Consider the following 13,015-nt stretch of genomic DNA (forward strand, 5'->3'; position numbering starts at 1 on the left):
GCCGCCCCCTCCACCGCATCCCCCCCCCCACCTCTACCCCCACAAAAAATAGTGAAAATTGTTTTATCGATCAGATGAAAAAGTCCACTTTCATAGTAGACCATGCATCTACATTAGCGACTGCTCTTTATTTTCAGCACGTGATTTAAAGTGACATATTGACTCAAAGAGGATATTAAATCATATATAAGAAAATAATTAAAGGTTCGTACTGGTTAAGCACCATAATATGCACACGTTCAATAATATCAATCTTTCCATAACCCCAAATTCTCAAGGATACAGTAAAACTGGCCCTTATGAATTATAATTTTTCAATTAAGGTTAGATTGTTAAGCAATCTGGTTTTTATAGAAAAAAATATAGAACATCCATCCATTCAAGATTGATTAATAAAATGTATTGAACGATTAGACGATTTCCTCTTAGCTATCTATAAGGTATTTGGATTGAGGATGTGAATTTTGAAACTAAACTTCCCAGTCAGTTATTGTACTTGCCCATGGGCACGTGGAAATCTTTTTTTTCATTTTAACACAACGAAGAATGGTCACATGATTTATTGAATTATGAACCAAAATACATCATGTTAAGATATAATCAAAATGATAATCATGAAATCAAAAAGGGTTATAATAATTAGTTATCTACAGAAAATATTTTTTTACAAGAACCTTAAGCTTCGCACAATCTTCCCCAAAAAAAATCTCAAAATTGCATATCGTGGGAAATTTCTCAAAAATTATACTGTTTATATACTATTTTTTAACATTTGTAAAGGAGTTATATATTTTATAAACAAGAAACACAGTTTATAAAAACTGACCAGCTGGTTTTGCAAAACAGTCTTTTGAACATGTATACCACCATATTGTTCAAATAAAGTTTTACCAGCTGTTTTTCCAAACTTTGGAAAAAATAAATTGTACCAAAATAGACAGTCTAAGAGTAGACTACAATTAAATACTCAACCAATTGTATTATATACATATTAAACGTTTGTTCCTAACTGGCAAATCATATAGAAATGAGTGCAGTAGCAACCTCCAGTCGTTTTTTACCGTTAAGTATCCCCCTCCCAGTTTTTATATATATTTCTGGCTTTCCTCTCCTTTTAAAAAATAAACTATATGTGTACTGAAGGCACCGAACCATTCTTGTATAGTCCATTAAATCAAATTCATGTACATGTCATCTTAATTGATTGTCCGATCAATATCATCGATGTGTGCCAAAACCATAACCGATGTCAGTGAGCATGAGACCATATAATATTTTCTATGAATGATATTACGTAAAAAAATAATTTTTGCATTTAAAATATCAAACGAAATTATAATGGAAGTTTATTCAAAAGAATCTGTATACAAATTTATCTACTTTTTTATTCCCGCTATTTACAGTCTACATCTGTACATATATGAAAACCTAACTAATAACTCTATTGTAGAAAAGTAAAAAGAATCGCAGTAGAACTATATAGTTTTCAGAAAATAAAATAGACAATCAATGACAAACAGATGGTTAAGACAAAAACAAAAAACCGAATACAGACAGTGTGTACATTTTTACATTTTACAGTCAGCTGATCATGGTTTATTCATTGTCATTTTCTTTCACTGTACCCTTTTAATTTTTATTTGAATGTGCAATACCCTCACTATCATAACAGATTGATAAATAAACTTGTGTCTTTATTCTTCGAGGTATTTGATTCTTTTGGCGATTCCGGTCAGACACTCTCCCACCATCATCTCACCGTCACCAAGGACACACACGCCCCGTGGATCTTTTATTCCTCCTTCAGGAATGATGTATCTCAGGAATCGTCCGTCTCTGTCCAGCATGGAAATCTTTTTACCAACACCACCTGTAACGATGACGTGGCCGACAGAATCAGTGGCGACTGATAAAGCTCTAAAATCACTGTCCTTCCCCGAGTACGAGTACCGAAATATGCCCAATCTATCGACAGCAATGACTGCTTTTTTCTCCCAGTCAGTTACAATGATGTCCCCGTTGACATTCTCAGTGATGTAAACCGCCTGTTTGTACAGAGGTTGACACTGCGAGTCGTACTGGATTTCCTGGAGCACGGTACCGGTACTGCTGTATCGGACGACTTTGTACTGATCGTCTTTACGGAGACAGACCAGTAAATCACCGGACGCTGCGCTTGTGGCGCCACGTGGCCACCAGTCCCCGGTAGTGAACATCGTCACCACAGTGTCGGTGTCAGATATCGTTTTCACGCCTTTATTTGTTGTGTACACTACATGTTTGTTGTACATACATAAGAACATGCCGTGGGTAGTAATGCTGACGGTGTGGTGGAGGTGTCCCTGGAGATCAAACAACTTCAGTTCTTTGCTTGCTCCTCCCATCCACACTTTGTTATCGTCAGTAACGGCCATGCCATACAGACGATTATTCGTCTCTTCATTAGCAGGGAACCCAGTGTCTATAACAGAAGTAACTGTCGGTACATCTAGTATTTTTCTATTCGATGATTCCTTTTCCTTTAATTTGATTTCCAAATATTCATCTATTTTACGTTCAAAGGATTTCGGAAACGAATACTGCGAGACCTCACTAAAATTCGTTTGTTTCTCAATCACTGGTACAAAAGTCTTTAATTCTGTAACGTTCTTTGATTTTTGTAATTTTGTTGTTTTCGCGTTCATTTCATTCACTTTTCCGATCTTTTCTTCAAACTCTTTTTTTTGTTTCTGTAGTACAGCCTCGTGTTCCTTTCGCATGTCATCCAGTTCCTGGTGAAGTTTCTTCACGGTCTCCTCGATCTGTTTGTGCCACTCTTCTCCCCGTGCTGTAACTTCATCTTTCCTCTGTTTGTAAATTGAGGGTATCGAGGACAACATCTTCATCGTATGGTCCAGAATTCTTTCTAATTCATGTTTGGATGACTGAAGTTGATCATTTTCCTTCGCAATGATTTTTAACAGTTCTTCAATTTTATCGGACAGCTCGGACATTTCGTGCGATTTGTGTTTGATAGAAACGCAAAGCATGCATATCGGAGCATCACAAGTTTTACAGTACGCGGAACAATCGTTTTGGGGATGGGAATCACAGTGGCATTTGTCGTCATCATCTTTGCTTGTGTAATCTACAATGTCGTGGCCGTTTTTAGATTTTACGCGTAGATGTATGGGGACACAGGGGTCACAGAGATTGACCCCGCATCGTCTGCAGAAAAACGAGACTGGTTGCTGACAAAGATCACATTCCACAAAATGCTGGGCTTCGTCTCTAGATGCCATCATGAAAGCCTTTGTGCACCCTGTAAAAAATGAAAAATTATTTTAAAATCCCACACGTTGTATTTCTTTTTAAATTAATTATTTCATAGTCGGAGAAGGATGATTATCAGCTATCGAATCGTTATATTCACATTAAATCTATATTCGTTAAACTACCTGTATATTTTTTTAAAATAATATTTTCCAAATAAATATTCGTTTTACATGAAATTTTAGTATATTTCCAGAGACACTGAAAAAAAATGTATTGGCTGCACATAGGAAATTTTAGACCTTAAAAATCATTTACATTTAAGAATTAATGTCAAGAAGGGTCGACTGAACTGGAATTGTTGAGAGAGAGAGAGAGAGAGAGAGAGAGAGAGAGAGAGAGAGAGAGAGAGAGAGAGAGAGAGATTTAATGGTGTAAGGGAGATAACTCCTATTTATTACCTTAACATCGATATAGTTTCCTCACCAATGCCCTTGTAATAATTAATAAACATGATTGCTGTACAAATGATATCCCCTTCGTTTGTTCATGATTAACAAATAAACTGTATTTTATTCACACGATGTCCAAGATTAACATTTTACAAAGTATTTAGCTAGTCTACCATGCCTTCGATACCTTGAATAAGATAGCAAGGTGTCAGTAGGACAAAGGTTACAGCTAATACATGAGCACCCAGGTGCAAACACGTCATGTCTTGTTACAAAATGAAAATCCGAAATGCTCTTAATTTTCTTTTATAATTGCTAACAACAACAGTCGCGTTTGATGTATGAATATCGTAGGTAAATGTTCATTTTAACACAGGCCTTTGAATTTCTATCAATAAGCCGTTAAATATTTGGGAACAGATACATGTATATGTATACCCTATCTATATTATATATTATATTTATTTTATAAATACACCAGGTGTATCTATATATAGATAGGGTATACATATATTGGTCCCCAAACATTTAACGGCATATTGACAGAAATTTAGAGGCCTGTGATTTTATCAATTTAATATCACACAATACTCTTGCCAATGGTAAAAATGCCTGTATACCATGCATAGGCCATTAGCATAACATTTTTTTCTTATCAAAACGATATATTCATGTACTGTAATAATCTAGACAAGCAAATACCTTACACAAATAATGCACATCAATTCCAAAGTAAACCGTTAACGGGAATCAGTTTCTTACAAAAATTACGGGGAAAACCCAACTTTCGGTTTGTCAATGGTCGTGACACACTTATCGCACCATTCGGGCTTTGTTGGTCAAACCACTTTTCTCTCTCACACACACACACTCATGTACACACATAAAATTTGAGAGGACCTGAGCGATAATCAATTACATTGCATAGATATATTCATACCGGTATAATAAGCACAACCATAATAATAAAGTAAAATAATTAAAAATCGTGAAAAGTCTTCTTCTCTTAAACTGAAACAACAAAAGGAGCTTTGTTTTTTAAAATATCTTTATAATATAATTTGTTTTGATACCGTAAAGCTGATTTGATCAAAGTTATTGCTATTGTTAGTCAAGGGATGTGACTCCTGAACATTTTTTTGTTTTTAATGAATCGGTTGTGTCAAACAAATTACCAACATTTTAAGTAACTCGACATTTTGGTCCGGAACACACAAATTTTTTTTGAGAAAATATTTTTGAAAAATCGGGGAGGGGGAGGGGGGGGTGTTGTCTTCAAAATCCAATGGCATATTTACGACATTTATATTAGGGCATTTTTCTTAGATTTTTAGGATGCATGTAGTAAACACATAGCTCAAAGTATTGTTCATTCCCTTGACTGATAGGGTAGGATTACATTATTCGCATATTTGGATCTTGAACTACTAATTACTAGTAACTTTTAACCTTTGCTTCAAGTTCAACTAAAACCTATGAGAATTACACGATTACCTCAAGTAATAAAGAACTTATATAAGACTTTGCTAAACAACAACGTCAATTATTTTCATTAATGTAGCAATAAATCGAACAAAGTCTACAATAATTTTGATGCATTGAATAGATATAATATCGCCCTTTCAAAGAATAGAAATAAGGAAAACCCCAAAGATATAGTGGGGGTTTATGACAAAACCATAATTAGTGGCTCTCTGTCAGACATGATAGACCGTTAGTAAAACCGCCCCGTCATTTTCTCATAACAATATCCATAAAATCTGTCCCTAGTCTGAATTTTAAATGTCATTTTTGTGCATAAAAATTAGTTTTAGAAAACAATACAAAATGATCTAGTTGTGGGTGAAAATTTTAAAAAGAGCTACTCAATAGGTGGATCGATATATTCGATACATATATGTTAAGATAATTACTATGATTTCTGGGGGTTTTTTTAAACAGGAACAAAATCTTTGAGTAGTCAGTGGTTAACTCAAAATGGAAAATACGCAGGGGTGTTAAGGAAGCATATGGAATCTGAGTTACATGTTATTCCGTGAAATCACAAATCTTACTAATTATGTACATATTCAAATATCTAAGCAACGAAACGTAGACCAAAAACTAATAAAGAATACTGATGACAATTTTTTTCCGAAATTAGTTTGTATTACGTAGATTTACACATTGATGACGTCATGACTAAAAGTTGAATGTCGTGTGAATTTGATCGGAAAGCATTGTAAACAGAGTCAAAATATAACTAATCTAAGAACTCTAATAAAGTATTGTGGTGTGATTTATTGAGAATTGAACATAAGAATACTGGGAAAGAAGTAAGTTTTATCAATCATTCGCTAAAAGGTATGTAAATTTGCTTTTATTTCTCGGCCAGGCTTTCCTCTGTCGTTGTTTACGATATAAAAATCCGCCTAGAACAACACTACCCCGTATATATTGAACTTGAAATTTTATACGTATCGTTAGTTTGATCAATGCTTTATTTGAAAAGTGCTGCTAGAATCCCATGTTTTGTGCTGTTTTGATGGAACATACCGTTTTCCGTGCAAACTTAATAAAAGTTGGGAACGTTTTACGAGAGCCGGATGAATAACTATTTAATTAAGAAGAACATAGAATTCTAGCAGCGGTTTTGATTAAATTGAGATGATTTGCCTTCACTTGGTATGTTTATTTTATTTTAGAAACCGCGGGGTAGTGTTGTTCTATCACATTTTACGTTAAGGAATATACGTAAGCTATTTTTAGTTGTCACGTGATAATGCACCAATGTGGCAGTAATGTACTACCCGATTTTATTGCACGGACATCTGTTTTAAAGGATAATACGAAGTTTTTGATCTTATTCAAAATATTTATTTAATTTCACGATTTTTAATATAACAGTCAAAATAAGACGCTAAAGTGTCCATATGCTTCCTTAACACCCCCGCGTAACCATTGTTGTTGCACAAGCATTTAATACATTGTCGAGAATTTATATTGATGAATAGGATATTATTTATAAATAATATGAAGATGAAATCATGATTTGCCATGCAATTGTGTCTCCAAGAAAACATAAATGGGGAATCCCAGGTGAATCAACTTAGTGGCAAACCATCATTTAACGGATCATCAACTATTGACAAAGATGACATATTGGTCATTCTGACTATTCTATGGCCGTATTTATATGCATTATGGACCGTTCGATCTTAAAGCAGAATAATAAACAATTATTCCACATATTTCCGGCTTGGTCGCGGGGTTTTCATATATAAACATTCGGCACACCGGTACGATTCATTCTCTCTCCATCTACCAGCAAAGATGAGACAAATTCTAGTCCTCGTTTTGGTGCTGTCTATCCTGGGAATTAACCACGTGACCTGCCAGAGAAACAACTGGTTGGCTGGTTTGGCGCTGGGAGGGGTAGCCGGGTGGGCCGCGGGGAATTACATAAACAGAAATAGGCGACAGGATGCACTCAATGACTATCTCCTCTACCGGTCTTTTGCCCCACGGCCCTACTACTGGGGAAATCCTTGGTCCATGGGTCGAGGATTCTGTAAGTTTCTCTCTCTCTCTCTCTCTCTCTCTCTCTCTCTCATACTTTTTTTTAATTTACGAATCTCTAAAGTGATGTACATTTATTTTTTTACCCTTGAAATTGTTACAAAGTGTACGCGCAGATTTCAATGAACTAAATTACTTTATAGACTATGATTAACAGTATTTTTAAAAAGGTGTGATGTCTATTTTTTAAAATTCTTTTGTTTTGTTTTGTTTTCTATTAAATATTTTTCTTTTTATTTACTGCACCTTATTTTACAAAATACAGAATTTATAGTTAACGTTAATGCCTATTTTTTAATAACACTGTAAAAAAGACAATTTACACAAAGCATCTGTATTCAACAGTCTTTGTATACTAGTATCCCAATTCAAAGCTTCATGTATGTAGATATACTACATTTGAGTTGTACTTCAACAGAATTTTGTTTTCTTTACAGGGTAGAAGCGGGAAAACAGGAGGAGAATAACGAGAATCAAGTTCGATCAACAAACCTTTCTAACTGCATGCAGTGTGGTCCTTTCTCATGGAATCATGCCATGTTTTGTGATTACGTTAAAAAAAGTGAAACCAAAAAGTGATCTGAAAAATATATAAATTTTTAATGACTAGTGACTACAGGAAACAACATCGACATCTAGTGAATATGTAAACCAACTTTTCGTGTGAGAAATTTTCGCGGGGGCATCGTCGTCGCGAATATTTCTCGCCGCGGACCATTCGTTGTTGTGTGGTTGTCATGACAAGATTGGTCTGGAGAAGGCTTAGTCGCGAACATTGGTCGTTGCGAACCAGTTTATCGAAATAAAAGTTGGTTTACATATTATGTAAATGATCCATTCTGCATTTCTTGTTTACCAAGTTTTGTTGTTACGTTTGTTGTTTGAAATGCAGTGTATGAATGTATGAAACAAGTATTGAATCATGAATAAATGTGTTGTGTGTGTGATCAATAAATAGATAAAACAATAATTACTTCTTCGTCTTTTTTACATACACAAACAAAATATTAACATCACAGATCAAGACTATAAAACATTCTGCATATATACATTAACTAACAGATGTTAACATGTTTGAAAATAAATGCATAATGTGCATGCAGGATATTTCTTTTTCGAAAAGATAAAAAGGACTTTGAATATGATTAGATTTAAATTCGACCGAAGTGTTGTTTGTATATAAGAGTGGTTTGTTTTTTATTTTGTACTTTTGAAGTTATATTTAACTGCAACTCAATCAAAATTAGTCAAGAATATGCATTTTTATCAAATGTGAAATATAAGATGCCTCTTTGAACGAACAGTTTTATTCAGTTATCTTTTGTGTTAATTCCGGTACATGTACTTTGTTTTTAAAGCCTATGATCAATGATTTATGAAAAAATAAGCTCTTTTATGCAAAAAGACTGGAAAATGACAGGAATTGGTTAACTTTATTCATGATTTCTATTTCTGAATTGAAAGAATTTGGATGAAAATCAAAAATATGAAAAATCTTCACATATACTTCTAAGCAAATAAATCATATTTGTACAGTAAAATTATGATGTTTATATATAAAAAATGGTCCTTACATCTATAAATTTACGTCCACAGAGTATGATTCCCTCTATTTCTTTAAGAAATTCCATGTAATTCATAGCTACATGTATGTAGAATCTAACAGGAAAGAAATCTATAAGCCCCGTTTACCGATTGGTCGAAACCCTCATCGACCTCACAGACGATACAAAATAATCCTGATGATGTCAGACTCAAATTCCCATAGAAGATGATTTGACTGTTTATTTTATCTATAACGTACTGATGTACTTTAACAGTAATATAGTTAATCTCTTTACTTTTTACAATCCTTTTGATAATTTGTTAAAAGAAAGATGTAAATATATATAAACAACAAAATACTTTCTTTGATGATTCATGTGGGTTATGAAGGTAGCGATCATTGCAGAAAAAATTTGCATAACTTGCTATGACGGGTTTAGTACATATACTTTTGGGGAACACAAATGATGATCACATACATGTATAAATTTGGGCTTTTCTTTATTTCTATTTTTATTTTTTATTTTATTGTTTTTGGGGGCCTTTTAACAAGACAAAATCTGTTAAAGAATAGAAATCTAAGAAAATCATAAATCAAACATGAAGAAACAGCTAAACCGTCACGTATATAAATATTCTGATTTTTGAATTACATGTATAAAACTATATGTAGAGCAAATGAATACTTTACTTTGATAATTGGAATTGTTAATTGATGAAAATCATAAGTGCAAATATTGGTCATTAAAATATTACTTTTTTAAAATTTACATTAACAACCCCTCCCCCTTATATAATTCACACATTAAACGTTTAGAAAATAGCAATAATACCAAATCAACTATGAATGTAATACATACATGTATAAAACAGTTACTATTAATCTGCGATTTATAATTGAATAAAAAAAATACTAACCATTAATGGGTCGTTTTAAAATACCTTTAAGTCAAAGTCTGATTATAGCTTTGTTTTTGTTGTGTGTGTGTTTTGTATTTTCAAAATTGTTGATAAGGTTGCGTCTGGCCATAGCATTACAAATTAAAATCTTTAAAAATCTCTCTCTCTCTCTCTCTCTCTCTCTCTCTCTCTCTCTCTCTCTATATATATATATATAATTTATGGACAGACGCCTACGCGTATGCTTCAATACCGTATGCATTGAATATTCTTGCACGGTGCTTTTGCATTGTTTTTTATTTTCCATATCAACTCCAATGACTAGTAGTTATCATAAAAAGTACAAAGAATATACGTCATGCACATTGACAAAAGCCTTGTGAAAATTGACATCGAATAGATATGACGTCATCTATAACAGCGACTATCAAATATGTATTGGATGCATCAGACTACGGCTAGTGTAAGACATTACACAACTGAATGTAATGCTCACACGTTCCCTTGACACACGAGGGTGACGTCACACTTTACGGTCATTTGATTACCTATCCTCAATGAACATTGGTTGCTTCTCGGGTCACAAAACTGTCCAGTCCTGGCCAATATAACATGGTCGATTGACAAAAATAGTTCCGCTTTGGTCATCATAAAACTGTATATATACTCACCAGATCAGGGCCAACTCCAAAAAGCATAATACAAGCTCCAGCGCAAACACTGACACCAAAAATGAGGAAGGCTCTGGTTCTCGTCTTTGTTCTCTCCGTTCTCGGAGTTAACCATGTATCGTCTCAAACAAACAACAACATGAACTTGTTGGCGACTTTAGCCATTGGAGGAGTCGCCGGCTGGGCTTTGAACAGACACGTGGAGAGAAACAGACGACAGGACGCCATCAATGACTATCTTCTGCAGGGCTCTTTTGGCGGCGGTTTCCGGGATCCTTATTACGGAGGACGTTTTGGGGGAGGCTTTGGTAGTGGTTTTGGGGGAGCACCATGGTACGGATCCAGAAGAAGGGGAATCTGTAAGTTATCGCGTTATTCTTGTGAGAACTTTTAAATTGCTAGAATATATAAAAGAGAACTGATTTTTTTTGTATGCTAAGCAATAACTATTTGTTTAAAGTTACATTTGAAATGCTTAACAAAAACAAGCAAAAATTGTTTGAAATTTCGTTAACATTGATATTGAGAAACTAAGTTCTTCTACTTATGTAAATTCGTATTCAATGTCTCAGCTATTTCTATGTGTTCGCGTGATTTGGCTCTTCTCGTGTTGTTTGGGGATACCCAAATATCAAGATTTTTCCGATTTTTGTTAACTCTCTTCGATGGTGAATGTATTATTTTTCAATAAAGTATGAAACAATCATAATGAAAATTTCTTTTGTTTTGCAGTTTAAATTTAAAAAAGAATTTAACAACGTCCACACAAGTATTCGATCCGGCCAATAAAGACCAAGGAATTCGTGAATATGAGCAGAATGGCGTGGCGGTCTTTATCACGTGACTAAGATGCACGGCCACATTATTGGCAATAAGAAAAGTGATGAATGGATGGACAGAGAGAGTGGACCAAATCGTGACCCATTACGTCCAAAAGCAAAAATAACCTCATACATTTTCATGAAATACTCTTTTCCATATTGTGAGTGATATATCTTGTTATTTATATAATGTACAGCTACTTTGTGCGTGTTTTATTAAATATTTTATATATGGGCATTTACTGTATATATTGACATTTTTATAGACTGTATTTATTTTTATTTGTGATGATTATTAAAATTTAAAAATTGAATTGAATAATGTTTTTTTTTACTTTGTTACTTAATTGTAAAATCCATTTTCTCTAAAACAATTTTGTGATACTAATACAAAGCATTAAGCATTTTACGACTTCAAATGTGAGTTTACTTAGTTAATTTTGTATGGAAGTCTTAAATACGTTCTCGCGAATTAACAAAGATTGTAGCGTTTTCATGAAAATAAAGATTTTCATAAAATAAGAATTTAACTATAATAGATCACTAAGAAAATATAAATTGTGAATCTACGAAATGCATGGAGCATCGCCAATAATATGGTTCTTTATTTAAAGAAAAATAAAACAAAGCTTATTGTTAGGGCGATAGTCGGTGGGGTTTTCTTAGAGTACTATGATTGATCTGTCAATGCCTCGGGATGATTTTGAACAAGTGTCTCCTGTCACCTATAACGCTCAAACAACAATAAACCTATAATCTGACATTCTTTATGTGTTACCTATGCATTGGTATAAGGAGATCTCGAACATATAATTCTGACTTAGCAGAACAGAGAGCACCTCGGATAGAGGTCATTGCCCAGTTGTCCGCGCTATGTTGAAACTATCTCTTGCGGTGGTACTCACTTTATTCCTGTTCGGAATAGCGAGAGTGTCTCCTCAGCAAAGTAGTTCCGACTTGTTACTGACCCTGGCGGTGGGGGGTCTGGCGGGATGGGCGCTGAGTAAACATGTCCAACGAAACCGGAGACAGGACGCCATTAACGAACATCTGCTGTCGCGGGCGGCACGACCCGCTGTTCCCATGGTTCCAGGTGGATGGCAGGACCCGTATTACAATGATTTCAGCGGCGGATCTGGCTTTGAAGACTTCCATTCTGGAGACTTCAACTCTGGTTTCCATGATCGCAGACGACAGAGAGACTTTTCTGCTGGGTGTAAGTTGCATTACCATTAGATTGGTATTCCTGCATGTCTGTCATAGCTCCATTTAATTATAGTGTGTTACGGAATCATTATTATATATCAGTGTATCTTTAAAGAATTTAAAGGTTTTATGGTCAAAACATTACCTATATATCAGATATATTTACGGTCCCAAATTTTAGATATAATCTTTATCTTTAAGGAAATTGATATACTAGCCATAAACATTCAGCCCTCTTAATTCGTTCTTTAGAAAATATATATACTAATACGCCCAATTCAGATACATATACCGGTATACCGGCATCTTTTTTTGGCAGGGTAGCCCATGACAGAATTCTATGCCCTCGGAGTGGTGTTGGCGTAAGGCATGTACGTAGGCCTACATTGTATATATGAACATTGTTTTAAAATAAGTTGTAGAATTATAGACTTTAATAAAAATTGTAATTGATGAAATTTATCATACGTGTGGATAGAAACATCGATGAAGACATGCAATTTGCGGATCCATATTTTTTTTCCTGGGGCTTCAAGTGATAATTATATTGTTTGCCAGAAGGGTTCTAAGTCTTATTTTCGGTAATTTTATTATGTGAATTTTTAATTAT

At 34.2% G+C, this 13,015-nt stretch overlaps 3 protein-coding genes across 5 annotated transcripts; 2 read left to right on the forward strand and 1 right to left on the reverse strand.

Moving 5' to 3' along the window:
• Positions 1-552: 552 nt before the first annotated feature.
• On the reverse strand, positions 553-4,498 carry LOC128175520 (E3 ubiquitin-protein ligase Trim36-like). 3 transcript variants are annotated; one of them, XM_052841213.1, is made up of 2 exons: positions 4,412-4,498; positions 553-3,301 (listed from the first exon to the last, which is right to left on the reverse strand). In XM_052841213.1, the coding sequence occupies exon 2, from the start codon at positions 3,282-3,284 to the stop codon at positions 1,695-1,697; it is 1,590 nt and encodes a 529-aa protein (XP_052697173.1). In that variant the 5' UTR covers positions 3,285-3,301; positions 4,412-4,498; the 3' UTR covers positions 553-1,694. The 3 variants fall into 3 exon arrangements, with proteins under 3 accessions (XP_052697173.1, XP_052697174.1, XP_052697175.1); XM_052841214.1 differs by having other exon boundaries at positions 4,407-4,486; XM_052841215.1 differs by lacking the exon at positions 4,412-4,498 and adding an exon at positions 3,714-3,879.
• A 5,856-nt stretch (positions 4,499-10,354) lies between these two features.
• LOC128175524 (uncharacterized) lies at positions 10,355-11,513 on the forward strand. Its single transcript, XM_052841219.1, has 2 exons — positions 10,355-10,737; positions 11,111-11,513. The coding sequence occupies exons 1-2, from the start codon at positions 10,440-10,442 to the stop codon at positions 11,113-11,115; spliced, it is 303 nt and encodes a 100-aa protein (XP_052697179.1). The 5' UTR covers positions 10,355-10,439; the 3' UTR covers positions 11,116-11,513.
• A 491-nt stretch (positions 11,514-12,004) lies between these two features.
• Positions 12,005-12,863, forward strand: LOC128175523 (uncharacterized). Its single transcript, XM_052841218.1, has 2 exons — positions 12,005-12,415; positions 12,725-12,863. Exons 1-2 carry the CDS (start codon positions 12,073-12,075, stop codon positions 12,727-12,729), a joined length of 348 nt encoding a protein of 115 aa, XP_052697178.1. The 5' UTR covers positions 12,005-12,072; the 3' UTR covers positions 12,730-12,863.
• Positions 12,864-13,015: the final 152 nt, after the last annotated feature.

The sequence above is a fragment of the Crassostrea angulata genome, chromosome 3 (assembly GCF_025612915.1).
Source record: "Crassostrea angulata isolate pt1a10 chromosome 3, ASM2561291v2, whole genome shotgun sequence".
In the NCBI taxonomy this organism is placed as follows: domain Eukaryota; kingdom Metazoa; phylum Mollusca; class Bivalvia; order Ostreida; family Ostreidae; genus Magallana; species Magallana angulata.